The sequence below is a fragment of the Thamnophis elegans genome, chromosome 2 (assembly GCF_009769535.1).
Source record: "Thamnophis elegans isolate rThaEle1 chromosome 2, rThaEle1.pri, whole genome shotgun sequence".
Classification (NCBI taxonomy): Eukaryota; Metazoa; Chordata; class Lepidosauria; order Squamata; family Colubridae; genus Thamnophis; species Thamnophis elegans.
The window spans coordinates 167,075-194,992 of record NC_045542.1 but is presented as its reverse complement, the minus strand read 5'-3'; the positions used below and the strand labels follow the sequence as shown (position 1 = coordinate 194,992).

Genomic DNA, 27,918 nt, shown 5'->3' with positions numbered 1-27,918 from the left:
AGTACCAGAGAGAATTTTGTGAGAAATAGAAACTAGACACATATTTAATAGCGTTTATGGATTAACTCCATATTTGTAAGAATCAGAGTTGTGTTTGCTTCCTTTTTTACTTCCCAGCCTGGTCTACCAACCTGGGATTTATTATTCTCCCATTCAGTTCTGACTCGGTTTAGCTTTACAAACTTTTAATACCACACTGGGTGCTCCCACTTGCTGTGATTCACGCATCTTGCATTTGTGCTTAAACCTGGCTCAAAAACAGTAACTCTGAGAGGGACCTTGGAGTCTTGATGGATGATCACTTAAACAAGAGTTTGTGCAGTGGCAGCCAAAAAAGTTAATACAATCCTAGGTTGTATAAACAGAGGCATGGAATCCAAATCATGTGAAGTAAAAGTATTGCTTTATAAATCCTTAGTAAGACTACACACGGAATACCGCGTTACAAAAAAGATGTTGAGACTTTGGAAAAAGTGTAAAGAAGAGCAACTAAGACAATTAAGGGCCTGGAGACAAAAACATATGAAGAACAGCTGTAGGATTTGGGTTTGGCTAGTCTAGAGAAAAGGCGGGCTAGAGGTGGCAGCATGATAGCAGCATTCCAGTACTTGAGGGGCTCCCACAAACGAGGGAGTCAACTTATTTTCCAAAGCACCAGAAGGCAAGACAAGAAACAATGGATGGAAACTAATCAAGAAGAGAAGCCACCTGGAATTGAGGAGGAACTTCCCAACAGAGAATGCAATTAACCGGTGGAACAGAAGTTGCCTTCAGAAGTTATTGGTGCTTCATCACTGCAGGTTTTTAAGAAAATTAGGTAGCCACCTGCTGTCTGAGATGGTACAGGGTCTCCCTGAGCGGGGGTGGGGGGTGGATTAGAAGACCTCTAAGGTTTCTTCCAGCTCTACTGTGATTAATTATCTTACGGCCCTGCAAAGTCCCCATATTATTTCCATACAAAGATGAGAAGCATAGATAATGCTTCTGTCACTCACTGACAAAACTAGAATTTAATGAGATAAAGCCACTTTCTTAGCTATTAGGTATGTTTGCTATCTTAAGTTATGTATAAAAATAATACAGGATAGGAGCATAAATAAATAATATCCCCTTTCAGAGTTCCTGGATATAGGCAAATTGTATATCTGTTAGATCTATCTAAGGGAAAGATCGCTCCCACAATAACAGTTGTGTGGAATTAAGGCTCCTTTTGTGAACCGCCTCCTCTAACACTTCCCTTTGCCCAACTCTTTTTAGGAGGGAGAGGGAGAAGTTAGCTGTTTACTAAATGTCTTGATGAACCTGAGCAAAAGGCAGCACCAAAGCAGGAAAACCCAGTATTTATCACAATATAGGAAAACGTCATGCCCAAAATAGTTACTATTTCAAATCTACCAACACCTTATTCATGCCAATATTTAGGTGTCCAATATACAGCCATTTACCCCACTCCTCTTCAGGGCATGGGAGAAAAGATACCAGACTTGCCTTGCAGGGATGCAATGAACTCATATACTTCCTCCACACTCCAGCGACTAGGATTGCTGGACAGGAAAACTGGATTGATACCATGCAAGTCAGAAATGGGCTGAGTCATGCTGGAATTGACAAGGTCTCGCTCCCCATGACTAGATCTCACTGAAAGAGGTCCCGGTGATGTAGGGGAGAGTGTTTCATCATAACTAGAATTATCAGATCCTCTGCTTGAATCTTCTTGGCCCTGCAAATCCAAAATCACAAAACAGAGCATGAGGAATAAAAACTGTATACGAAGGAAAGAAAAAAAGGATTGTAAAACCTTGTAAGCCTTCTATTGAAAGTAAAAAAGGGGGTAGCCAAATTATATCATTAAATATACGTATATCCCTACTCTATGGAACATCTTGGCCCTCAGTCTTTTGGCCTTCTAGAAGACTGTGAAGACATGAGGACCCATGAAGGAGTGGTACAAAACCCTGGGGGTGGCTGGTGCCTTGAGTGTGAGCTTTTTAACTTTTTTTGGTAAGATTTTGATGGATTAAACTAATTAAATAAATGGAAAATTTAAGAAATTAAAATATATAATTAATACATGTACTGATGAACTGAAAAACTGCTATTGTATATGACAGATGTGGGCATTTTATGACCTCTGGGCTAGAAAACAGAAACTAGAGAATGTAAATATAATGGTGATATAAATAATTAATATTATTATAAGATCCCACAGGGTGGGCCTCCTTAGGACGCCGTCAGCCGGACAGGGTCGGCTGGCGGGGCCTCGGAGGAGAGCCTTCTCTGTGGCTGTCCCGACCCTGTGGAATCAGCTACCCCCGGAGGTCCGTACCTCACCCACCCTTATGGCCTTCAGAAAAGCTGTTAAAACCTGGCTGTTCCGGCAGGCCTGGGGTTGTTGACACTATTATGTAGGGTCCAGCCCCAATCAGAATGTATGCGTGTTGGGGAATTTTTAAATTACTTTATTTTTCTTTTCTTTTCTTGTTTATAGTTTAGTTTATAGTTTATAGTTTTATTGATTTGTATGCCGCCCACTCCCGAAGGACTCCGGGCGGCTTACAATAAAACAAGGGAGGGGGAATAATACACAAACAACATTAAAATATACAACAATCACAATCTCCGGGGGGCTGGATATATCGAGAGCCCCCCGGCCTGCTGGAGCAGCCAGAACTTAACAGCTTTGCGGAAGGCCGGGAGGGTAGTAAGGATCCGGATCTCCACGGGGAGATCGTTCCACTGCAACAGAGAAGGCTCTCCCCCGGGGAGTCGCCAGCTGACATTGGCTGGCAGATGGAATCCGGAGGAGACCTAACCTGTGTGATCGAATCGGTCTATGGGAGGTGATCGGCAGGAGGCGGTCTCTCAGGTACCCAGGTCCTGTTCTTTGTAAGCCGCCCGGAGCCCTCCGGGATTGGGCGGCCTATAAATCTAATAAATTGAATTGAATTGAATATATGCACCAAATGTCAATCAAAGGAATTTTACCATTAAGTACACTGGAAAATACTAGACTTAGAATGGGAGAATATTTGTCTAGTAGGAGATTTTTTTTCCTTTTTAAAAAATTTTTCAAAACAAACACAACACATAAAATCTTCCTTTTTTACATACTGTAGAAAGTGTATCAGTTGGTTACTAAAGATTTTACTAAAGACTGCATCTCTTCCACAGTCCTCAATAGCAATAGCAATAGCAGTTAGACTTATATACCGCTTCATAGGGCTTTCAGCCCTCTCTAAGCGGTTTACAGAGTCAGCATATTGCCCCCAACAACAATCCGGGTCCTCATTTTACCCACCTTGGAAGGATGGAAGGCTGAGTCAACCCTGAGCCGGTGAGATTTGAACAGCCGAACTGCTGAACTGCAGTCAGCTGAAGTAGCCTGCAGTGCTGCATTTAACCACTGTACCACCTCGGCTCTCGGCTCAAGCATAATTCATATTAACGCAAGTATTTTAACTCAGATATTTATACATGTTACCGTCATCATACCTCCATTTTCATTTGACTATAGTTGTTTAAATGTCCATCATAAAATATACCAAGATTTAATACATAACCACATACTGGCATTTCATTTACTATTTCTAAAATCCTCCAATAACACTAAATCCTTATATTCTATTCTAGCTAAACATCCATAATATTTAATAACAAAGTTTTCTATCCTTCTTTCCAAATCACTGTTTACAATTTACATCTCATTTCCTTATATTGTACCCATACATACCCGTTATTATCATTATCCCTCCTTTATTTGACTATATCCTGCATCATATCATTTTTCTCTAGCAATGCTGACAGGAACAGGGCGCTGGGCCCTGTGCTGCAATTCTGCATCCACCTCTGGAAAATGGCTGCAGAAATCACGTTATGAAGTTCTGGAGGCAAGTTAAATTCGGGCCCTGCAGCCATGGGCGTGAACGTGGCTGCGGGCTCTGATTGCAGGGATGCCTGAATTGTGGTTGAGCCAATCGCAGGAAGATCTGGGGTAGATCAGGGCCTTAAGCCCCCTTCATCCGCACCTATTCCCAGGGGTATGAGAAGATCGGGAGACCAGCCCTGGATCCCCGCTGGAGGAAGCAAGGGGGCAGGGGAACAGCGTTCAGCCACCAAGGTAGGAGGGGACCTATTAGTGGGCCCAGGAGCCTTGGCCAATGACTTGGCCTTATCTTTACGCTTGGCATCTCTATGTGGGGCTGCTGATAGTGCACGCGCCTTATGTCTAGAGGCCCTAGTGGTAGACCTACCCACCCTGGTGCTGGGCCCAGAGGCCTCAGAGTGCAGCGGGAAAGAGCTGGAAGTTCCATCGCTGCCTCCCGAAACAGAATGATTGGCCATAGCAGGTATGAAGGGGACGGGAGAAAGTTGGAAGGCTCAAGCGCATGTCTGAAAACAGGGCAAACCTCTGATCAAAGTGGCGAGCTGGCTCCGTTAGAGCGATGATGCAATACGGTGCTAAAGAATGGTGGTGAACCAACCTCTGCAGTGCAATGACTCTCTCTGTACTCCACTGCCGTTTGAGCGGGAAAGGCAAACTCTGCCCCTTCCTGTTGCTCTTTGGCACGAAGCTACTAATGGCTGAAAATCGCCGGTGCTAGAAACTATTTCGGCGCAAAATTCAAACTAGCACCAAAAACGGCCACTGTCCTCCTCTGTCCAGAAGGAAGGAAGGAAGGAAGGAAGGAAGGAAGGAAGGAAGGAAGGAAGGAAGGAAGGAAGGAAGGAAGGGCGCCAGCTGCTGAAATAGTGTCACTAACTCATCTGGATCGTGCGGCGGTGGCAAGGCTCTGAAACTCTAAGAAATGGCCATTCAACGCATGATAATTACGCCCACACCCGCTGGAGAAAATGGCATGCTGCCTCGCTCTGCGGCAACCAGAGAGGATAGTAGGTGGTAACAAGCGAGTCATTCACCCCCGCGCCGATTCGAGAGCGGGGAACTGACACTCACCACGACCACTGAACAGGAATGAGAGTGGCGAACCGACCCTCTACTGATTAGACCCGTTCAAGCACCCGATAAGCAATCCTTCTGGCAAACGTTCTTTCGGCCGCTAGAGCCGCAAGGAACTGCAAGGTCTTTAATTTCAAATGTGAACGAATTCCAACAATCCACAATCAAATTGTGTTCCACGATAAAAAAGAAAATCCGAGTCCAATGAGCTAATTTTGTCTATTATCCTAGAGGAAATTTTTTTTGCATCTCTTTAAGGCTGGACTGAGTTAAAAAACTGGGCTATTCCAGTCAGTGGAGGCATGGTCAACAATTACATAACTCAGTCTCTAGGCTAAAGGACAAAGTTAACCCATGCTTGGATTCCCCAAGCAGCCCACAGTAGAATATGCTGGTTTTTTCCCCCTTTTCAATCTATCCATCTCAGTACATGTCATTTCTTTAACAACACTTTCATCTGTTGGGACCTCATCAGTTTTCCATTGTTGTGTGAACACTATTCTTGCTGCTGTTACTACATGCAAAATTAAGTATGTATTCCCTTTATTATATTGTTCTGGTAATATCCCCAACAGAAATAATTCTGGTTTCAAATCTGTGTGTTGCTTTATCATTTTTTTCTAACCAAATATGTATTTTAGTCCAGTATTTTTTTTGCCTTTGGGCAAGTTTTAAAACATTTGCTAACCTCACTGGTGGTAAATGGCACCTATAAAACATTTTGTATAAACTTTCTTTATAGGCCGTTGACATTGTTAGTTTACAGTTTCTATCCCACAATTTCTGCCATTTATCTAATTCTATTGAGTAACCAAAGTTTTTAGCCCATCTTATCATTGTTTCTTTCACTTGCTCTTTTTCCATTTTAATACTCAATAAATAGCTATACGTTTTTTATTAATTTTCTGTCTGTCCCTAGTAATATCTGGTTCTGTTAGTTATTTATAGAAACCATACAGTCTTGCATCTTTCTCAGATCTTGATTGTATTTGCACATGTGGCCACCATGCTAAATCAACCCCTTGATTAGTCAGTTCTTGTTTAGATTTAAGTTCCCCTTTATCATTCAAAATGTCCTTATACCTTACAATTTTTTCCATATTAATCACATTCGGATGTATAGGTGCCCCCATTATGGAGAGCCAGACTGGTATTTTCATGTAGTATCTTTCCTTAATTCCCCCCCCCCCCCCCATACTAACAATAGTGCATTTCTAACAAGGTGTCTTTAAAAATATCCATGTATTTTATTTTTCCCATATCATAGAAAGGCCACCCCAGTTGGAGATCATGTCCCTCCAAAGTTAATAGTCTTTTATGTCTCAAATTTACCCATTCTTTCACCCAGACAAGGGCAAAAGCCTGATAGTATAGCTCCCAATTCCTGAATATATGCTTTTGCTGTGTCCCATACATTTTGTAGTGAAGTCTCATCTCCTTGAAAAAGTCTTATTGTCAGCCTCTGCTTTGCTGCTGCTTTGGCTGTCATTGAAACGGGGGGGGGGGGGGGGGGACGGACATGGTATCTGGGAGGGGAATCATTATGTGCTGGAAGAAGTTTCTAGTTGCTGATCTGACCACCTTACTGCGCATGTGGAAGAAGGGAGTTTCCCACCAAGGCCAACTGTCCAGCATTCCATCCTGATGAGACTTTTTGAAGTTATCTCCCACCTGACAGTTGGGTGCATTATAATTGGACTATGTACAGGGGTGCCAAGGGGAGGGGATTGAATTGTACTTGATATTATCCGCTTTCGCGTCTAATTAACCAGACTCAGCTTTGCTTTGCAACTGTTCATTTATAATTAGTAAAAGTACACTTGATTTCAATTCAAATGGAATCCAGTGGCTTCTTTCCTGATTACTAAATGAAGTCAATGCTGACACTTATTCTCCTTGAAAAAGAAGTCCATTTCTTTCTCAATTATTTGTATAAACTCTTTATCATTTAATATGTTTTGATTCAACATCCATCTCATTTTTTTCCTTTGATCTTTCCATTTTGTTTTTATTGGGTTATGATCTGCCGATACATTTGTTTCAATTTCTATCTCTTGTACATTTGTTCGTAATTCCGGTGTCATCCATATCATATCTATTCTTGACCATGATTGATGTCTGAGTAGAAGGCATATTGGATTTCTCTAAATTAATTTTTTTCCATGCATCTTTAAGTGATAGTTCTTCTGCCATTTTAAAGAAAGTCCTAGGCAGTGTTTTCTGTGCCTTTTTACCTATTTTCCTGCTTCTATAATCCAATTTTGCATCCACAATTGTATTGAAGTCCCCCAACACACAAATGTTTTCATAATCCATTTCAGTTATCTTCATGTGAAGTTTTTAATAGAAATCTTCTTGTTTGTTATTTTGTGTGTATATTGCTATCAGCATTATTTGTTTTTGATTTATTATTACCACCACCATCAAAATTCTCCCTCTTTCATCTGTGTATATTTGCTTGGCGTTTATTGCTTCCTTTATATATAAATCCACCCCCTTTTCTTTTGTTGTGCTAGTGAGAAATCTACTTTTCCCATTTTGGGGTATTCTAAAAGCTTACTATGTTGTTTTTTAATATGGACTTCTTGGAGACAAATTAAATCAAATTTTATTTTTTATAATTTTGTGAAAAGTTTTTTCCCCTTTTCATTGGTGAATTCAATCCATTTATATTAATTGATAGCATTTTTTATTCTTTCATCTTCTCACTTGTAGTATTGTCCTAGTTCAGTGATGGATAACCTTTTTGGTGCTGAGTGCCCAAAGTGCACGTGCAAATGCACAAACGTGTGCCTAAACCCCCAAACTGCAATGTGAGCGCCCCACACCCCTTTTTGACTTCCTTTGTGGTGCAGGAGGGTCTCCAGGTCCAAATCAGCCCCGGTTTGGACTTAGAAAGCCTCCTGCATCAACCTGGAAGGGCGGTGGAGTGGGGTGGGGCCCGCACTGGCAAAGAGGCCAAGGCTGCAGGTTGTTCATGCCAGCGAAGAGGTTGTTGCAACAGGCTGCTCGCATCGGCAAAGAGGCTGCAGCTGCAGGCCATTCCGCCCTGAGCCTTCCGGGAGTAGGGTGGCATACAAGCTAAATAAACTGAACATTCACGCTGGCAAAGAGGCAGTGGCTGCTGCAGCAGGCCAGTGTCTCGGGACACAGTCGTGCCCAGCTGCATCAATAAAGGGGAACCGCCAAAATGCAATGTGAGTGCCCCCCGCACATGCGCGGCAGAGACCCAAAGACCAGTTGGCCGTCGAGAGGCGTGCGCGCATGTGCAGTGGAGCTGGGTTGGGGCGATGGATCACCATCATGGCTCTAGTTGATGTCATTTCTCTCTGTTCCTTTTGCTCCTTCTTGTTCTGCCCGTTCTATTTCCTCAGCCTCTCTTTCTTCTTTTCCACATTTACTGGTTCCTTTTGTCCCTCACATTCTACTCCCTCTCCCCTTTCCTGTTCTTCAGCAGTTCCAAATTGACATTCATAGAATTCATGTGCTTTGTCTAATGAGTCCAGTCTATATCTTTTCTCCTCTGGTGTCAACCCTCTGAAATTTACATTGCATTTAATCAGCTGACCGGTCCACCTGTTGCACTGCAGGGAAGTAAGGTGGCAAACAAAGCTAATAGCTTCTTCATTTCTCACAGCAACTAAAGCAACGTTACTGAAAGAAAGCGGAAGACAGGGCCATTTCCACTGTGACATAAACTTCATTAAGCTCTGTCCTGATACCACATGATCCCAAGTTTGAAAATGCCTCCCCAGCACCATGGCAGAAAAACAGAGAAGCCCACTTTAATTCCACCCGTCCTCAACATGGTAGGGAAAAAAAGGGATGATTCACCTGGTGATGCTTGCCCTGGATTTTGGCTCGAGCAATCTCAGAGCTGTTGCGCCGGGGTCCACGTCGACGACGAGCATAGTTTGCTTCTTGGAGCTCTTTTATTTTTTTCCTTTGCAGACGTAGTTGGTGGCTGCAGCTCACATTATATCTATTATGGCCAGAAATAAAACATAATTTCTGTTCCTTAGAAATAAAAAAAAGCTTCTTTTCCAATCTATAGTATCTAGGCATTCATGCTCTAAATTATTTGTTTAGGAGTCATAAATTTCAAGGAGATCCAGTTATCGCTACCTTTTTGCACACGTTACAGAACAGAACCTCTTGGAACCACGGAACTGACTGGCAGGGCCATACTTGCCACAGAACTCACATTTCAGCAAGTTTCCTTTCTTGTCTTGATCTGAGGAAATGACAGATGAAGATAACTTTACAAGTAATCTTGTTAATTATCAAAATTAGGATATAAACCTAAAATCTGCTTAAGAAAAAAAATGTACTGTTCCACAGAAGGACTACACTAAATATTTATTTAAAGCATGAATCTTTCCCTTAAGAAAGTCTCAAGGCCTCATAATTTTTATACTGGGTAAACATTAAACCTTGACAATGCTAACAATCTGGTTAACTCTTCAAGAAATTCCTAAGAATGTGAATTGGCACTCAGACTCTTCTTGCTTTAAAAAAGAAAAATGGACAAAATATTTAAAAATATTTATTTCGTAAGAAGAAAACATCTCACCATAAGAACCATGATGCAAGATTTCTTTCTATCTACTCTTAGTTCTAAGCAAACACTCACCAACGGTTAAACTCTCTACTCCAGGAGAGTTGCTGGATAGGTTGTTAGGCTGCCTAGAAGGATTGGCCCCTTGAAGAGGCTTTTCAAAGTTTTTAAGGAACTGAGAGTAGCCCACCTGCATTCAAGAGAAGGGGGAGAAAAAACTTGCATTAGCTTCATTAACAGCATTTACCTTTTACATGCCTCATTAGGTGGGCCTAGAGGATTACTACATTTCCCCCCCCCCCCCCACCCTCTGGCTTTGGTAGTATCAGCTAAGTCCCCCGGGGGCTCATTCTGGCAGGTGTGGAAGGGCAAGGAAGAATACATTGCTTAGTCAGGATGCAATGTCCCAAGTTAAAAAAAAATATTTTTGCTTTAATTGATGTGAATACAAAAACAAAGAAAAAAGAAAATAATACACAATTTTAGAAACAAACAGGGCGCATGTTAAAGGATTCACATATATAAACATTCTATATAAACATTTCAATGAATGGTAGCTGGATTTCATTACAATCATTCATTATAATCTATATCAATAAAAGTTCATAATATTAATTTTGCAGACCACTGAGGAACTGAGGGCCACATTTCTTTACAATGCTAAATAATACATCTTTTAGATATAAATAGGAAACAGAAAATCTACTTTCTGTATTCAGATATCCACCTCTATGCAGCAGGAACACGGTTCAAAAGAATCTGAACACATCTAAGTACATGTGCTCGTGCACCCCCTCAATGGAACAATTACAGGACAAGGAAGAAATATATATTTAGAAGAACCATTTCATTGTAACCCCAATATCACAACAATTTATATGTTATAATTGTATTGTATCATATTTATGTAGCCTTTTCTATATAAATGCAAGAGTCCAACAAATCTGAAATAATATTTTTTTGGCATTGAATGAGACATCATTTGAGATCTAATGAAATTTTTGGTACTGATATTAAAATTACTCCCATGTCCTAGACAAGAGTCTAATTTGTTTTTCCACTCAGCTTTTGTTTTATATCAAATTAATTCACCACAGCAGAATTTTATAGGTAGTTATAGTGGCTATGGGGGTCATAAGATTTAATGTTTGTAGCTGATTATATTTAATAGGCTAAAAATGTCACAGGTGTAAACTAGAACATCAATACATGTTGTCACTCCAAATACTGCCACTGAGCTGCACTAGGCAAAATAATACTTGTCCTGTAACGCAAAAAAATAATAAACCTTCATCATTTTCATCTACTCAATGCCTCCTATCAAATTTTTTCCCATATATTTCCCCAAAATGCTGAGGTTTGTGTTAGCCCATAGGATCAACTTAGAATGACAAAAAGAATCAAAATACTATGGTAACAGTCTTCTTACCGGGAAAGGCTCTGCCCCTTCTTGAATGACGAAGCCCTCTATGATATGCGTAAGAATCTGAGGCTTGACTATGGCTTGCGGAGGTTTGGAATCTCCAGTCTGACGTGACAACACAGCCAGTGTAGGAACAGAAGCAATGGTTGGATTTGCAGAGTTGGGGTCACTTGGGGATGCATTTAGAGTACCACTGGTGAAAGAGTCAGTCTTCTCTAAAACAGAAACATCATTAACAAACTAAAATTTAAAATTGCCGTATATTTAACAAAACAGATTTGTTTTATAAAAATTAAATCCACGTACTCATTGTTAAATATAATTCCATATAGGTACTGTTGAACCTTTATATATTTATTTAGTTAGTTGTCATATTATTTGATTGATTGAAATAAAAGCATTGAAACATTGAAAATGATAAAACAAAGCTAAAAAAACAAGTAACAGATGATGTTAATAATAATGGAACCACCTCACTAGTTTGCTGGTCTTCCAGGGTTCTCAGGCGTGACCCGACAAATGTGCGCACGACAATAGTGTGCTGACGAAACCACGGCGAGAAAACCGCGATATCATAAACGCGCCCAGAACAACATGCCGACAAAACTGCGCCCACAAAAGAGTGATTTAAGTAAAGGTAAGGGTTAGGTTCAGGGTTAGGGTTAAGGTTAAGGTAATTAGGTTGTTATTAGTTGTTTGTTGAAGGCGCGCTTTTGTTGGCGCGCTGTCGGCGCGCTTCTGCGCACATTCATCGGCGTGATTTCGACCTCGCAGTTTTTTCGGCACGGTTTCATCGGTGCGCTTTTGTCGAGCGCGCATTTGTTGGTGAACTGTTCTCAGACATAACCAAGTCTTAAGACCTTTGAAAACTCAGACATGACTGAGTCAGCATTATATTTGTTAAACAGTATTTAATCCCCTTACAGAATTTGAAGATTCAATACCAGTTAGGATGGATGATGTAGCAGGACAATTACTGCTCATGACAATTTCTTCCAAGCGGGTCCCACATGTTGATCTCAACTTTTTTTTTTGCATAAAGTTATTTTTATTTTTTAACATGTCAAAGTATCATTTTCAATTAAACAGTGTGTTGTCTGGGTATAAATAGTTTGAAAGATAGTAACAATGTTTACAACAATATTCATTACATTGATATTAATTCTATAATAATAAAAATAAAATCATAATATTTGCTTCTCTATTTTAACAAATCTCCCTTATTTCAGTAATCTTTTACTTATATCTCCATGTTTCTAACTTCTGTTTTTGTTATCTAACCATTGATAAAATAAATCCCATATAATAAAACATTCAGTTTGTTCGTTTTCCTTAATTGCAAGTGTTAATCTATTCATTTCTGCACATTTTAATATTTTTTGAATCACGCTTTCATCTGTAGGGATCTCTTCAGTTTTCTATTGTTGTGCAAATACAATTCTGGCTGTAGTTAATACATGTAGGATCAAATATGGATTCCTCTTTATATAATTATCCGGTAGAATACCCAACAAAAATATTTCTGTTTTTAAATCAATATGTCACTTTATCATTTTTTGCAACCATGTATGTATTTTTGTCCAATATTTTTTTGCTTTTGGACATTCCACCACATATGATAGTACGAACCAGGTATCTGATGGCATTTCCAGCATTTAACCAACATATCCTTAAACATCTTTGCCAACCGTGAGGGCGAGAAGTGTTATCTATAAAACATTTTATATAAGTTTTCTTTATATGCAGTTGACATTGTTAATTTGTAATTCCTATCCCATAATTTCTGCCACTTATCTAACTCTATTGTGTATCCAAAGTTTTTAGCCCATACTATCATTGTCTCTTTTTCTTATTCATCTTCCATTTTAACACTTAACTATATTTTTTCTTTATTAGATTTTCATCTGTCCCTCTTAATATCTGATCTAGTTCTGTTAACTCCATGGATGAGAAGCCTCAAGGGGAAAACAACTCAAGAAGCTTGGGAAATTTTGAAAAATGAGATTAGAAAAGCCCAGTGTAGCACAATACCAACGAAGAAGAAAAATAACAGCTCCCAAAAGAAACCAGGATGGCTGCACAAAGAACTCTCTGACAAATTGAAAAAAGTTAAGTATAAAAAGTGGAAAGAAGGGGACATAACTAAGCCAGAATATCAGCAAATAGCCCGAGCCTGTAAAGATGAAGTGAGGAAAGCTAAGTCTCACAATGAAGAAAGGCTTGCCATAAAAGTAAAAAAATAACAAAAAAAGCTTCTTCCAACATGTTATAAACAAGAAAAAAGTTAAGGAAACAATTGGTCCATTGCTGGAAGACAGTGGCAAGAAGGTGACAAGCAACAAGGAGAAAGCAGAATTATTTAATTCATTTTATTTGCATCTGTCTTTACACAAAGGGAAAAAACAGTCCAACCTATCAAAAACAGCACCACAAAAATCAGATTAGGAACACAAGTTGAAATAGGGAAGAAAATGGCAAGCGAGCACCTGTCTACCCTAGACGAGTTCAAATCACCAGGACCCGATGGATTACATCCCAGGGTTCTGAAGGAACTGGCAGATGAGATCTCAGAAACATTGAACTATATCTTTCAGAGATCCTGGAGCTCCGGGGAACTGCCGGAGGACTGGAAAAGAGCTGATGTGGTTCCCATTTTCAAAAAAGGGGAAAAAAATAGATCCAGGAAACTATAGACCTATCAGCCTGACCTCAATATCAGGAAAGATTCTGGAAAAGATAATCAAGCAATGAATTAGCGAACGCCTAGAGGTAAACAAAGTAATAGCCAAAAGCCAACATGGGTTTGTCAAAAACAGATCATGCCAGACTAATCTTATTGCGTTCTTTGATAAAATGACAAAATTAGTGGACCAAAGGAATGCTGTCGATATAGTTTACTTGGACTTCAGTAAGGCATTTGATAAGGTAGACCATAACCTACTACTAGATAAAGTAGAAGAATTCATGAGATGCTTTACTCATATAATAATCATTCAAAAAGGTGTCTTCCAAGAAAGCAAATAGAGAGAGGCAGGCAGTTATAGCTTCATGTTTTTATACAAAACTGGGTAAAACCAATGAAAAACTCCAAGACCGAAAAGGACAACAGGCTGAGTTTTACAAAAAAAAAACCCTTTCAACTCGATGCAACAATTTAAAACCGAAGATATCACAGCAAAGTGCACCTTTAGAAAATAAAATGAAAGCCCTTTGATTTGAGTCACTAAAGAAAATCTAAAATATGAGAAACTTGAGCGAAAGTAAGGAATAGGTTTGTGAACAAGTAGAAGAAATGATATTTATTTCATTCTGCAGTCTGTAAAATTTGAGGGTTGTCACACCAATAGAGCATATATTGAGTGTAGATCAGAGTGAACTAGAAAAACGTATACTGTTCCTACTGGAGGAAAATGCTTAGGAAGGCTACAACAAAAACTCCATTAGAATGCAGTCAAGACTTCCCTGAAGAGCCTTGGCTCTTTTCAGAACAGCCAAAGGAAATGTCACAAACATAAAGAAAATTTCAGGACCACAGATCTGTGAGTGATATTCCTCTCCTACATAGTGACTGAAGAATTTACTTATAGCTCCTCACCATTCACATTCAATATCTAGGACAGTGGTAGTCAACCTTTTTCTACCTACCGCCCACTAATGGATCTTTCTTGATGGAAAAATTTCCTTACCGCCCACCAGTTTTTGCGCAAGTGCGGAATATGTTTTAGAAAGGAGGGGTTTTTTAAAAAAAGAAATGTATGTACATTTATCTTTTTATTTCTACTTTATGCATGTTTATAACGTTTTTAACTTTATAAAGTTTAATTAGAAAACAGTAAAGTAAATTGAAATTAGCTTTACTAGTGATTAATGAGATTTTTGAGGCTGATGCTGCGAGACTAAATATTTGATATCCGGTTCGATTTTCGTAAGGAACAAACGAAGGTCTCCTCTTTCGGTGATATTCAGATGGTTTCTCTGTTTGCTCATAATATGATTAATAGCACTTAAGCCTTATTCTACAAGATATGTGGCAGGGAAAGGTATCAATAGCCAAGGTGGCGCAGTGGTTAAATGCAGCACTGCAGGCTGACTGCTAGATCAGCAGTTCAGCGGTTCAATCTCACCGGCTCAGGGTTGACTCAGCCTTCCATCCTTCCGAGGTGGGTAAAATGAGGACCCGGATTGTTGTTGGGGGCAATATGCTGACTCTGTAAACCGCTTAGAGAGGGCTGAAAGCCCTATGAAGCGGTATAGAAGTCTACTGTTATATTATAATAAATTGAACATCATTTCCCACATATTTGGATATAACGCAGGCATTTTTTTATTTTGCCAGTTTTTGGTATCCACCACTGCCAAAATTACATTTACTCTCTTAGTCATATTTAAGTTCTAATAGTTCTTCTTGGCAAGTTATATCAACCTCAGCAACATTTGCTATAAAAGGAGTTATCATCCAGTCATGCACCTTTAAAATATCTTGAAATCGTTTTTCCATACCCAATTTGAGTTTGTTGAGGTGGCTACTGAACCTTTCAATATCCCCCGGAGTTACATCATTGTTTATAGAGGACAATTCAGGAAACTGATGAAATTCTCTCTTTAAAATATTATGATGGAGAAGATCAAGCTTTTCGATAAATAATGACACAATATTTTTGCAACTTATAAGAGTTATATATGCTCCTTGAAGCTGCAAATTAATTTCATTAAATCTCTTGAAAATGTCTGCCAAATAAAAGGCATCATTCTTTACGGTTTTTAACTCTTCATAGAGGCCAACCTCATTATCACTTTCTAAAAACTATACAACACTATGAAATGATGCAACAAAATGAGACAAGCATGTACCCTTTGAGAGCCACCGAACTTCCGTATGTAAAAGTAACCTAATAAACTGCTCATTATTGTCCTGGCACAGCTGTCGAAACATTCTCTCACACTTGGCATTAGATTTGATCTTATTTACAGCTTTAATTATTATACTTAATGATGAATGGAGACTTGTACTTAAATGTTTTCCTACAATATGTTGTCTGTGCACAACACAATGAATACACAAAACGTTTGGCACTTCTTCCTTCAAGTAAGCAGCAAACCCACGACAGCGGCCTACCATTGATGGTGCTCCATCAGTAGCACATGCAACAATATTGTTCAAGGGTATATTATTTTTTGCAAAGTATGATTTCATAGCATTAAATATTGATAATCCTTTTGTATCTGTAATGATTGACAGTGAATAGCATTTCTTCTTGCAATGTATTGCTTTCATCAAGATAACGTACATATGTCATCAGTAGAGCATTATTATCTGCAGTGACAGATTCATCCAATTGTATGGAAAATGAAGAATTTTGGAGAATACCTATGTTTATTTTCAACAATAGCTGCCACTTCGTCAATGCGTCTCTTTACTGCGTTATCACTAAGGGGGAAAGTTTTTAAAACTTCAGGTATATCCTGATGCATTACTGTTGAGATTAATTCTTTGATAGAGGGTATTATCAAAGTTTCTCCAATATTATGACTTTTACCACTTTTTGCAATTAAGTGTGATATGCGATAAGCTGCAATTAATCCATCTTCATTTTTTGCATGTTGTTTTTGAAATGATGCAGCTATTGTTGAATGATTTTGAAATCTTTTATAGATTTCTTGAAAATATTCAATGGGCTTATCTTTGTCTTGCGAATGTTTTGGAGCAAGATGTTCTCGCAATCGGCTTGGCTTCTTCATTGCTTCATTAGACAATGCCTTGTGGCACAGTAAACACATTGGAGGCTGTTTATTTGTAACAGATTCAATGAAACCCATTTTCAGATACTCTGGTAAACAGCCACGAGCATATTTCTTTTTTTCAGACATGGGTTCTAAATTTGTTTCACAATTTAACAACTACTTTTACGTTTTGATCTGCACTCCACACAGTGCTTTTTTCCCTCCTCTTTTCCCTTTTGTTACAAACACCAAAAACAATGCTGTATTAGGTGCAAATTTTTATTAAGTGTCACCATAAAAAAAATTCCTTTTCCTGTCTTCTTCTTCTTCTTTACCTTTCTTATAGTATTTCACTATATCAAGGATCTCTTTTTCCCTTTTTTATTTTCTCCTTCTCCTTCCTTTATTTCTTTCTTTTATTTTATCTTATATTAACTTAATTTATGAGCCAGACTAAACACTGCTTACTCTCCTCCTTTATTTTATCCCCTTTTCTCCATTTTTCTTCCCTTTTTTGTTTTTTTTTATCTTTTCCTTTTTATCTCCTTTTTTTTACTTTCCTTAGGGCAATGTATAAAAGTAAAGCTGAACTAGTTAGCCCACTTATTATTATTAGCCAACAATTCTCTCCTACCTATGACTTTTCTTTCTCCTATTTTGCAACTGCTCTGTTGGGCTTCTGGCTGTCCCCTCCCCCATTTCCCCTTCCCACATATTTACTTCTCCTATTTTGCAACTGCTCTTTTCGGATTCCGGCTGTCCCTGCTGTCCCCTCCTCCCCTTCCCCTTCCCACATGTTCGCTTCTCCTATTTTGCAACTGCACTCGCTCAAATGGAGGTTTTCACCTCCAAAGTCCCTACCACCCACCTGGAATCCTGAAACACCCACTAGTGGGCGGTAGAGACCAGGTTGACAACCTATGATCTAGGAATTCAAGAATATTGTCCCAAACTGTTTCATGAACATTGTATATCTGGCCATGCTCCTTTCTCATAATTGAAACTGAAGCGAAGGTGACATTATTCCACCCCATTTGTTTAAACAGGCTATTAGAAAATTGTTCATAATCACCCGGACAATATGGCCTCTAAGGAAGCTGTTTCGATGCCTACAAACTCTTGCACAGATACCACAGCCTTTCCTATCAACTGGGCATGACAGTCTGCCTCTTGGTGTAAGAGTTGCAGATGATCAACACAGTAGTCTGTTTGGGGCTGGTAAAAGAATTTCCCTTCTGAAGGTTTTCGTGTTCATCTAACAAAGCAGGTCAGAACTGGCTAGATGGTGACCATCTTTCTATTCTACTGGGTTTTTTTTCTTTTCTTCAAAGCTTCAGTGCTGACACAGACAGGAGATGAGGGGTGGGAGGGGGGTGTAGAGATAGCTGGGGTGCTATAATCAAAACAACATTCTGGGAACCAAGATCATGTGTGCAGGTGGTTGGGAGGTGGAGACTGGTGTCACACGTCGTCTGAATTGTATGCTGATTGGAGCATATGAGTGATGCCTTGGGGGGAAGTGACAAACTTTCACTTTTAATTAAGGAGAAAATAGGCAGGAACTTTAGAGCGAGTTTTCACTAGCATTGTGCCAATACGAAATACCCTAATAAAATGTTCTTTGAAGGAACCGCAAGCCTCAAAGTTCTTTCATCCAGGGGTGCGTTAGTGGGGACCCTGACATTAAACTGGCTCTTCCAAACTCTGAGTTCCATAGGAGTTGCTATCCGAGGTTCTGAGCCTCAGCTGCTTACCCAGTGTACCTGGCTAGCAGGAAGACTCAGGGAAGATGGAGAAGATGAAGAGACTGTGGATGATTGCGGATTTTGCGATGGCCCATGCCAGAGCCTGCCAACCCCGCTGGAGACCCTGCGAGTGGTGGCAGCGGTGGCAGATGTTGCACGCCAGGTGGGCACCCGACCCATGGCCCAAACTGAATGGCCACTGCAGAAGAATCCTACCGGGTGGAGAAGGACCTCGCCATCCAAGTGTCACTCCAAGAGCCGACCCAGGAGTGCCTAGCAGCCTCCACCAGGGAACCACAAGCCATGATCCTCAAATGGAGGTCAACGGGACCGATGGATCTAAGCGAGCCTGGGAAGTTGAAATAGCAGAGGACAGTCTGCAGCCAGACCCTGGAAGGGCTACTTGAGAGGTTCGACAGGCTGAGTTTCAGCAGCTCGAGGCACTCGCACCAGGCCGAGAACACCCAAGTAGTTCGGATGCAGCCAAGGAGGACCGGTCTACTTGAGTTGTGAGCTTTTCATCTCTAGCAGTAGCGCAGCTCAAAACAGAGCCACTCCCCCCTCTGCAGAACCCGTCCAACCTTGGGAGGGATCCAAGCCACTAGTCCTCCACAGTCCCACTCCATGCACTCAAGCCCGGGACCACAATGAAGCTCGCCAGGGTGCTGGAACCCAGCTACTCCACCTGGGCAACCCCAGCTCCCTCCTCCTGGTCAAGTACTGCCTGGCTGGGCCTATTACCCAGGGCAGAGATGGGTCAGGATGCAAGCCCAATGCCACCCAGCCCCTACAGTGGCGCCGCTGCCAGCTTTCTCTCCTCCAGCCAACCGGCTGCTCCGCTATGATTTCCGGCTGGGTTTGATGGAACTACAAACAAGCTAGCTTTCTAACTGAACTGAGTGTGGGCACACATCAACTGCTATGGGGATAATTACCAAAGTGACCGAGAGATAATCACCGCCATCTGTGGCAACCTGGAGGGGGAAGCAGCGGAATTGGTGACTCAAGTATATGATGATGAGGACACCTGAGAACTGGGGAACATTGATGACTTTTTGCAGATGTTAAGACATGGACCAAGGCCAAGAAGCAAAAGCAGAAATTAAAACAGTCAAACAAAAGGTCCAGATGGCTAAAAATACGTCCAGGAGTTCCGAAGGACAGCTGGAAAGGACAGTGGGACTGGCCTGAATGCCTCTTAGTGCATTACTTCAAAGAGGTCTTGGACAAAGGGCTGCTCAAGATTTGCTCTGCTGGAGAGTTCCTGACTGCAACCATGACTGGTACTGGGTGGCCATAGTGATGGATCTTGAGCTCAATGCCAGATTCAGATTTGAGCTCCTATTCTTTCTCTTTTCTCATAATGATCTAGGTCCAGTGGTTTCTTGCATACCGAAGCATTCTGAATGCAAACATCTCCTTGAGGTTGAAGTGTGAAAAATAGGAGCTATGTCCTTATATATATATATATTATACTATTTAGAATGGGAGAAATGTCACCAGAAATCCTACAGTTCAAAACATTCCAAATAGACTAATGAATAGGCAGAGAATCCTTATGTGTGAACCATAAAAACAACAATGAAAAATGTAGCTCTGCTTTCCTCACCTCCAAGGCCACCCTTATCTTCTGTGGTTTTAGGACTCTCAGCCACAGGAGAAGATCTGACAGCCTGTAAAGATGGTGCACTACAATCCTCTCTCTCCTCTTCGGATTCCGCCTTGCGCTTGACTGCTAAAGCCTGGGGCTTGCTCTGTGTAGGAGGAAGACTTTGAAATGTTACATATATTTTAGTGAAGATATTATACAATCTATTTTAAATACTATTAAAATCCAAGATTCTAGCCATCAAATCAAGGTTGCATGGAAAGAAGAAACACAGACAATAGAGATTACCTATCTCTTTCAACTGTACCTTTCCTCAAAAGAAACCAACAATTTCTGTCTCACTTATCTAGAAATCTAAGGAAATCAATTACTCATTTAAAATAACTGATTTTTTCCCCCTCAATAACAGACTAGCTTGATGAGCCTGTGCAGGAAAATTAGCCCATTATACTTGTTCCCCTCCAACTCTGTTTCCCACTACACTGGCAAGGGGCCACTTGACTGATAACTGGACCGGCTGTATGTAATATGCTGTGACTGCTGTAAGGACGGGAGATTAAGCCGTGTTCTTCACCTGCGTTGTGCCCTGGGTTACATTGGCTCCAGCAGTGAGCGGAGGAAGGGCTTCTTGTAGAGTAGGTGGTGGTGGTGATGATGATACCGAAGAAGAGGAAGAGGAGGAAGAGATCTGGGCTAATGAGGACGCTGTATGGGTTTGGGACACTGGCTGCACTAAAGCTGGGACACTGCGGGGGGCCTGCACAGCTGTGTTCATCTGAGGAAGCCCTAAGGCCTGAGCCGAACCTTGCTGGCGATTCCCTACGACCTGTACTGGTATATGAGGTGGGGGCTGCTGAGAGGCTGACATTTTGGCAGCACCAATTTGTGGGGGTTTCAGAGGGGCGATGGGGGGCTTGGACTGAATAGGGACAGGGGTCTTGGCGACTGTTGGGCAATGACCGTCCTGCTGGAGCTGCATGGCCTGAGGTTGTGACTGCAACATGGGCTGGACAACAAGAGTCTGGGCCTGCTGTTGGCCGTGAAGAGACGGGGCCTGTGGCGGGACCTGTGGTGGCCCCTGCTGCTGCTGTTGGGCCATAGGTGGAGCTTGCTGCTGCTGCTGCTGCTGCTGCTGCTGCTGGGCCAGTTGGAGGTGTGTAGCCGTGTGCAGGAGTTGGGACTGACGATGCTGGAATGGCTGCTGGTGATGGATAGCAATTTGTTGCTGGATCACCACTTGCTTCTGGAGGTGAATTTGCTGCTGTTGCTGGATCAGTGAATGAGGCTGGATTTGGGTATATGTGGCTGTAAACAGCAAGAAAAAGGTTTAGCATCATCGTTCAAGACAGGTAGTCCTCGAGTTACGAATGGAGCCTGCCCATTCCATTCGTAACCTGAGGATTTGTGGGAGTGAATCTTGCACCTTGAACAAGGTCACTCCCTACTTCCGCCCAGGCATTCGCTATTTGAATCTGAGGCTCGTTAAGTGCACACGAGGTATTTCAGGGTGGGGAAGCCCATGGGGCCTACTGGCGGAACAGGTCGCCTGCCTAAAACCACCCAGGTCCTCCCCAACCTACTGAAATACCTCATGCTGCCCAAATTGCTTCCCTCCCACCACCTGCTGTGCCGGGTCACTTACCTTGTGAAGATCCAGCCTTCTGAGGCTCCATCGGCCCTCCGCGGGACTCCCCTGGCGCATTGCAGATCAAAATGGAGCCTCTAAGTGCCGAATCTGAGCCTCCGGGGGCTGGACTCAGCCCTCCAAGGCTCCATTTTGGCCTGCAACGGGCTGGGGAAGGCCCACAGAGAGCTCAATGGAGCCTTGGAGGGCTTGATCTGGCCCCTGGAGGCTCCAGTTCAGCTTGCAACGGGCCAGGGGAGGCCTCTAGAGAGCTGGGCAGGGCTTCTGAGGGGCGGATCCACCCCTCAGAAGCTCAATTTCAGCCGGCAACATGACGAACGAATGTTGCAGAGCATCTGCGGTTGTTCTTAGGCGTGAACAACTGTCATGGTGCCGCAAGATTCGTAGTTTCAGGTCTTGTTCAGAAACTCTAGGGGGCGCTCATCGTGTAACTTCGAGCATTCGCTAGGGGAATGCTCGTAACCTGGGGATTACCTGTACTTTAATGTAAGAAAATGAAGTCAGATACCCACACCCTAAAAGAGGGGTCCTCAAACTTTTTAAATGGGGCCAATTCATGGTCCCTCAGACTGCTGGGTGGCAGGATCTGGTTGGGAGGGTATTGCTAGGTGGTTATGTGACTGGATGGGTGTGGCCAATTTAGCAGTCCATTAAACAATACACACAAATTAAACATAACAAATTAATTGTTATGCTCCTGGGGATGGAAAGCAGGTTAGTGAAGGGATGTGGCTGCCTTGGGGGGGGAGGGGGGAAGGGACTGTGTGTGTGTGTGTGTGTGTGTGTGTGTGTGTGCCTGCCTGTGTGTTTCTCCCTCCCTCCCTCTCTCTGGGGGTCGGGGAGACCAAAAATGGGCCCAGAACCACCGGTCATGTTTTTGGCCTCCCGGGACCTCTGCGCATCCCGTTTTGGGCCTCCACAGCCTCCAGAAGGTGGGTGGGGGCCGGTGGGCAGATTGGGCGATTTGGGAGGGGCAGCCTCGTGGCCCCATTTGGCCCAAATTAATGGCTTCAGAGGGCCACATCTTGCCCGCGGGCCGTAGTTTGAGGACCCCTGCCCTAAAAGATAACAGTTAGAGAAGATGAAGAAAAGGAGAAGCTAAGGGAACCTAGAAATATTAAAACAATTTAATTGTACCCACTCATGTAACTGCAAAACTTTTCCTATGTTCTCTTCTTAATATTGGTGAAGAAAGACATTCACAAATCAAAGATTAGCACTTTCCACCAAGCAAGCAAAGAGAAAGAATGTTGGTCCTTACCTGAACGTGTCTCTTCTGCAGAGGAGAGGGAGGGGTTACACGTGGGTATAGTCACAGCCTGATTGGTCCATAGACTGAGGGAATTTCTTAAATATTCCACCATTCCCTATTGGCTCCCAGTTTCCTCGGGGTCAAAGGACGACACCTGTGAAACACAAGCAGACCACAGGACCTCCCGGACCTCCCCCTGGCTAAGTCTATGGCTAACTAGGGCAGTTGTAACCTCTCCCTCTCCTCTACAGAAAAGACATGTTCGGGTAAGGACCAACGTTCTTTTTCCTGTAAAGCTGAGGGAGGGGTTACATGTGGGACATACCCAAGCTCAGTCCCAGGGAGGGAACTTAAGACCCAGGGGGAGGGGCTCCGAGAGGGAGATCTCATGTGAGGAATCTATGCACCGGGGAAGGTCTGATATTCACCGTCCCCTTCAGAAAACACTTAGCCAGAGGGAGTTGACAAAGGGGAGTGTGGCCCTCCCCCCCCCCGAGAACCAAGGACAAAGCTGACACCTGACGGCGCAAGGTGTTATGCGAAAGACCCCCGTCCAGTCCCTTCTGCAGGTAGTCGAGTATCTGGGCCACCGAAGCCCTGGTTAGCCAAATACTGAGGGGTTCGCCCCACCTGACGAACGCCGATCAAGTGGAAATGTAAATTCTGATGGTCGACGGCCGTCTGGAAGCCTCTATGGTTGCTATGACCTGGAAGGAGAGGTTGGCCTTCCTCAGGAGGCACTGCTGAAGTGCCAGGCAGTCAAGTGGAGCCACTGGGGCTCCGAGTGGATCAGGACCCCCTGGCACAAGGAGACTTCCTCCTGGGGAATTCTCCACGGGGGAGAGACAGACAGTTGGAACAGGTCCGCAAACCAAGGCCGCCTGGGCCAATACGGGGCCAGCATGATGATGTGTGCCCTCACTGCTACTACCTTCCTCAGGGTCCCCGGGATGAGAGGGGGAAAGGTGTATAATAGGCCTGGAGGCCATCTGCATCCGTGCCCTCTGCTGCTCTGGTCTGAAAGTGGGAGAAGAATCTCCGCAGTTGGGCATTCGCCGGTGTGGCAAACAAGTCCACCAGTGGAGTGCCAAACCGGTGGCAGATCTTCTGAGAGGCCTGAAAGGCCTATGAAGCGGTATATAAGTCTACTGCTATTGCTATTGCTATTGCTATTCTCAAACAACTCAGGTTGGAGCTGCCACTCGCCGTTGTCAACAGCCAGTCGCCTGATGGTTGGCTTTGCCCAAGATGTGCTCCGAGGTCACAGATATTAAGTCTCTCTCCGCCCAACGTCTGAGTTCCAGTGCCTCTAGCCAGAGGCTCCGAGGATGGGTACCCCCCTTCAGTTCTAGCCAGTTTATGTTGTGGCACAGGTCCAAGACTGTCCAACGACCCTGCACCAGCTTGGAGCCCATCAAGGCTCCCCCAACTGAACAAACTCGCATCCATAGTTATTGTCATCCGTTCCAGCTCCCAGAACATGCAACCCCGCCTCAGAGCCGGAGAAAGCCACCAACGGATGAACAGCCGCACTTCTGCTCACAGGAGGATGGATCGTAGGGAGTTGCTCATCCTATTCCGCTGGTACGGGGTGAGAGCCCACTAGATAGGTCGGGCATGGAGACGGGCCCAGGATACAAGCCCTATGCACGACACCATCTTTCCGAGGAGTTTGGAGAAAGTCAGGATGGAAACTGACCAACTTCTGCATATCCGGATTGCCAGCTCTTGCAGGCTGACCAAGCGCTCTGGAGAAAGGTGGACCACTCTCACTACCGAGTCTATCACTTCCCCCAGATGGAGGATCCGCATGGAGGGGGGAAGGTGACTTTTGGGGAAGTTGACGGAGAATCCCAGGGATTGGAGGGTCTGGATGGTAAGTTGGAGGTCGAAGACTGCCTGAGGGAGGGACTGGGCCTGAACGAACATGTCGTTGAGATAACATTGGAGTCTCACCGGGGCGGATCTCAGGTGAGCCGCCAATGCTGCCAGGACCTTCGTGAATGTGTGAGAAGCTGAGGCTAGGCCGAAGGGTAGAGCTTGGTACTGGTACTGGCCATCCCCGGGGAAGAACCGTAGGTATCTGCGATGGACCGGCAGAATTGGGATGTGGAGGTAGGCCTCCGTGAGATCCACGGAGGCCAGGTAATCCCCCCGATGGATCCCTTGGAGAATGGATGTGAGGGACGACATTTGAATCGCTTATAAATGATGAATTGGTTCAGGCGCTTGAGGTACAGAAACGCCCCCCGAGCTCTTCGGGACCACGAACAGGTTGGAGTAGTGACCCAACCCACATTCTGCCCGTGGGACCGGTTCTACCACCTGAATGTCCAGCAGATGATTTATGGTGAGGTCTATCAGGTGGCATCTTTCCGGGTCCCGGGACGGAGGAAAGGTACGGAAGAACGTCAGGGGAGGGGAGAAGAACTCTAGTCTGAGACCGTTCCTGACCGTGGATCTGACTCAGGCATCGGATGTTATCCAATCCCATTGATCCGTGAATAACGCCAGATGGCCGCATATGGAAAGATCCAGCTTGGAATCATTTCCCTTTGCGGAAGAGGCGGCTACCCCCACAAAAGGGCCATCTGGACTGCCCTTGGTACCTTCTCCTGTCCTGGTCAAAGGGGTGTTGGTACTGCCTATCAGATCCGCAAAAAGGGCACCTATGATGTTGTTCTGGATCGGGCGCCTTGTAAGAGAGCCTATGGTAAGGAGCTAGACAAGAATCTGGCTTTTTAGCATTCGAGGGAAGAACCTTTTTCTTATCTTTGTTTTCTACAAGGATTGGATCTAGTGCCTCCCCAAAGAAATTTGTGCCCATATATAGGGCAGCCGCCAGATTCCATTTAGCTTTGTTATCCATCTGCCAGTTGCATAACCAAAGCAATCATCTAGAGGTCACTGAGGTAGAAATCATTCTGGAAGCATATTTAATGGAGTCCAGGGTGGCATCGGCAAAAAACTGGGTGGCCACTATAATCTTAGTGATATCCAAAAGCCGCTCATCTTGGACTGGGATGCGGTCCTGTAGCTGACGGAGCCACGACAGCAATGCGGTTAAAGAGGCCACTGCAGCGGATTTAATTGCCCAAGCGGAGGTGTTGAATTCTTACGGAGAGTAAATTCTGCACGCTTGTTCTCTGGCTTCATTTTGTCAGCTGCATCCCCAACACTACGGAGGAGGAGACCAGAGCAGCCATGGGAATGTCTATCGTTGGTAACTGTAGGGCCTGAACAAAGGCCTGCTCCATGTTGTAGAAGCGGCGATCGCTGCTCCCCGGATTGGGAAAGGTGGAAGGGCCCACTGATTCTTGACCACCTCTAGGAACAACGGTGGTGCGGGCGCCTCCTCTTTGTTCACTGCAGTGTTGGAAAGCATTGCTAGATTAGGGTCCCTTGGTTGAGAGACCGCCGAGTCTCCCCTTCCAATCTTGGTGGTCTTTTTGGCTTTGTGTAAAAGTCTTGAACATGACCGGAGGAAAGAGCCCGGCAAAGGCTGGAGGGTCAGGAGGAACTGAGTCCTCATCCTCCAAGAATCCCATGTCCTGCTGTGCCTCCTTACCCAGGATTGAACCCTCGCTGACCATGGAGGGGGAAGGAAGGCCTAACTTGATCCTGTCTATGCGTGGCAGAGGATGATCCCCGGTAGTGTTGGTCTAGGCGCGACCTGTCACCCTGAGGGGCCTTATCTCTCTGGGACAGACCTGTGGCAATGTCCTTTGAGATAGCTGTAGAAATGGGTCTTTTAATGCTTTCGGGAAGGAGCTCCAGTTCCTCAGGTTCCTCCTGTGATAGACCTGGAGAAACTGGAATTGGAAGGCCCGTGGAGCTAATCCAATAGCAATAGCAGTAGACTTATATACCGCTTCATAGGCCTTTCAGGCCTCTCTAAGCGGTTTACAGAGAGTCAGCATATTGCCCCCAACAATCTGGGTCCTCATTTTACCCACCTCGGAAGGATGGAAGGCTGAGTCAACCCTGAGCCGGTGAGATTTGAACCGCTGACCTGCTGATCTAGCAGTAGCCTGCAGTGCTGCATTTAACCACTGCGCCACCTTGGCTCCAGCTCAATGGAAGGATGGTAATCTCTAGAAGAGCCTTCCAAGGGGTCTCCCCCATCCTCTCTGATAGCCCCTTGAGAGGCCGAGGGGGAAGGGAAAGTCTCGTGATCTGAGAGCCTGCGAGGCCTAACAAGAGAGACAGAAGGGGAAGAAGGACTAAATGGCCTGGGGGGAGAGTCAGATTGGAGAGAGGCTGGCCTGATGGGAGACCTGGATCTATTGGGAGAAGGTGGCCTGGTGCCCTGGGCCTGTTTCTCCACCCTAGCAATGGTCTTCTCCTGAGCCCTTTGTCTTCTCAATTTGTCTCTAGTCGTGGCTCTGGAGGGGTGTTGTTCAGCTGAAGGCTTGGCAGCCGTGGCCCTGGTCCTGGGCCTATCGTATTCCCCTTCTCTATTGTGGCTTTGTGTCTCAGAGGAGGCCTGTGGAAGATCAGGCCTGGCTGCAGCCATGGCAATTACTAATGTGCTCTGCAGAGAACTTGGCCAGTTGTGATTCAGCCGGTGCTTGACCCAGGGGTGGATCGGGCCCAGGGAGCGATCTTCAACCACTATCGATTGCCACAATCGGTTCTGAAGCGGTAGACCATGAGGCGTCGGAAAATGGCTGCTTCCACATGGCAGGTAAAATGGCCGCAGCGCAGAGATTTAGAATTTTGAACGTTTTAAAATAACCAATTAGTCAAATTGATACCCAATGAATTTTTTATGAATTTTAAATATTTCCTACCTAGGAGCCAAAGCAGTGCTTGGACCAAAAGACTGAGAGGAAACTGGGAGCCAATAGGGAATGGTGGAATATTTAAGAAATTCCCTCAGTCTATGGACCAATCAGGCGGTGACTATACCCACCTGTAACCCCTCCCTCGACTCTACAGGAAAATGGGAGCATTTTTTTCCCTATGCCAGTATTTCTCACCCTTGGCATTTTTAAGACTTCAACTG

The 27,918-nt window shown here is 43.8% G+C and overlaps 1 protein-coding gene across 3 annotated transcripts in view; it reads right to left on the bottom strand.

The window, feature by feature from the left end:
* LOC116503764 (polyhomeotic-like protein 1) overlaps nucleotides 1-27,918 on the bottom strand; it is a 63,601-nt gene that overhangs the window by 2,014 nt on the left and 33,669 nt on the right. For all 3 annotated transcript variants that reach the window (XM_032210376.1, XM_032210374.1, XM_032210377.1), the window contains exons 8-14: nucleotides 20,588-21,318; nucleotides 20,014-20,158; nucleotides 10,945-11,153; nucleotides 9,591-9,705; nucleotides 9,083-9,191; nucleotides 8,792-8,939; nucleotides 1,489-1,720 (exon numbers count right to left, since the gene is read on the bottom strand). In XM_032210376.1, the coding sequence (XP_032066267.1) occupies nucleotides 1,489-1,720; nucleotides 8,792-8,939; nucleotides 9,083-9,191; nucleotides 9,591-9,705; nucleotides 10,945-11,153; nucleotides 20,014-20,158; nucleotides 20,588-21,318 (1,689 nt within the window). The remainder of the gene's footprint in view (nucleotides 1-1,488; nucleotides 1,721-8,791; nucleotides 8,940-9,082; nucleotides 9,192-9,590; nucleotides 9,706-10,944; nucleotides 11,154-20,013; nucleotides 20,159-20,587; nucleotides 21,319-27,918) is intronic.